General features: G+C 50.9%; 1 protein-coding gene across 5 annotated transcripts in view; it reads left to right on the forward strand.

Moving 5' to 3' along the window:
* Nucleotides 1–1,608, forward strand: part of SHROOM3 (shroom family member 3) — a 110,422-nt gene extending 108,814 nt beyond the window's left edge. For all 5 annotated transcript variants that reach the window (XM_063157124.1, XM_063157125.1, XM_063157126.1 and 2 more), the window contains 2 exons: nucleotides 1–104; nucleotides 628–1,608. The exon at nucleotides 1–104 is cut by the window's left edge and continues 169 nt beyond it. In XM_063157124.1, the coding sequence (XP_063013194.1) occupies nucleotides 1–104; nucleotides 628–987 (464 nt within the window). In that variant the 3' untranslated portion in view covers nucleotides 988–1,608. The remainder of the gene's footprint in view (nucleotides 105–627) is intronic.

Here is a 1,608-nt window from a genome sequence, read left to right on the forward strand (position 1 = left end):
ATCTGGATAAGGTGGTGAACCTCCTGCTCTCCCTCTCGGGACGCCTGGCCCGCGTGGAGAACGTCCTGAGCAGCCTGGGGGACAACGCCAACAGCGAGGAGCGGGTAGGTATGGGCACAGCCCCGGCCTGCTGGGGCCTGGGGCAGCAGCCACTGCCGCCACCACGGCATTACAGCGACCTCCAGGGGCTACCAGGAGGGCAGCACGGGGCTCTCGGTGCTCCCGTACCAGCAGTTGCTCAGGCATTGTCCCTGGGAGTCTTAATCCCCCTGTGTATAAATGGCTGGGATCCTGCAGCTCTTGTCTGGATGCAAAGCAGCTGTGTTGGGCACAGCCACATTTTAACATTTTTGGGGCGGCTTTGAAACCAGATTTTCCTGGTAGTTGTCGCTTTCAGGCGAGGTTTCCTGACTTTATTGCAGCACTTTATGCCTCCCATTGGCAAGGATGTTCAGAGTCCAGTACAGTGGGGGTCACGGTCACTCCGTGATGAGGAATTCATCCTCCTCTCCAAGGCTTTTAACTGTGCTCTGGGAGCTCTGCAGCCATCTGCAGAGGTGGTTTTGGGAGGCAGGAAGGGCTCAGGGGGTGTGGTGCTGCTGGTACTGAAGGGCTCTCTCTCTGCAGAGTTCCCTGAACGAGAAGCGGAAGCTGCTGGCTGGCCAGCACGAAGACGCCCGGGAGCTCAAGGAAAACCTCGACCGTCGGGAACGGCTGGTCTTGGACATCCTGGGCAACTACCTCTCGGAGGAGCAGCTCCAGGACTACCAGCACTTTGTCAAGATGAAGTCTGCGCTCCTCATAGAGCAGCGGGAGCTCGACGACAAAATCAAACTGGGCCAGGAGCAGCTCAAGTGCCTGATGGAAAGTCTCCCCACAGACTTCACACCCAGGGATGCAGCAGCAGCAGCTGCCCTGGCTGCAGCACTTGCTACCTCCTCCAGGGCCAGTGGTAAAACACCTCCAGCAGCCTCTTCCTCGCTCTAACCTGGCCCAGGTGGAGCTGGGGTGCAGCCCTGCCCGAGTCCCTTTAGTCCCTTACTTGGCAGGTGGTCCTCTTCAAAGGCCATGGACGGAGACAGGTCTAAACCAAGATTTTAATGAAGGAAAAAAGAATAGCAATAATAGAGGTTTTATTTTCCTTTCCTTCCACCTCTACTTCCTGGAAACTTAAATCATTGTGGAGGGAAATCTCCTCCTGCCCGAGATGAGGAAGAATCTCACAGGAACTAAACACATGACCTTTAATAAAAAACATGACCTCCTCTCTTCCCTCCCTTTTCTGCCTACCTGACACCTCATTAAATAATGAAGGATCTAAGAATGAAGCCTTAAAAATAAAACCAACCCATTTTACTGAACATTGTTGATATTTATATTTTTTAAAGAACAAGACTGAATGTGTAAGTTTTTGTACATACTCTAATCAGTTACTTGATTCTACTTTGTTCTGTATGTAGAAAAGACATTTAATTTTGTATTTTGTGAAGACCTTAACAAAAAGAGGGAACCCCAAAGATAGTCATGCAGTAGCTTGAAACATCTCATCGTGGTTTTGTTGCTGTTGTTGTGGTTGTTTTTTAATATAATAAAGGGCTACCAGAAGCA

This window comes from Melospiza melodia, chromosome 5 (genome assembly GCF_035770615.1).
Source record: "Melospiza melodia melodia isolate bMelMel2 chromosome 5, bMelMel2.pri, whole genome shotgun sequence".
Taxonomy (NCBI): domain Eukaryota; kingdom Metazoa; phylum Chordata; class Aves; order Passeriformes; family Passerellidae; genus Melospiza; species Melospiza melodia.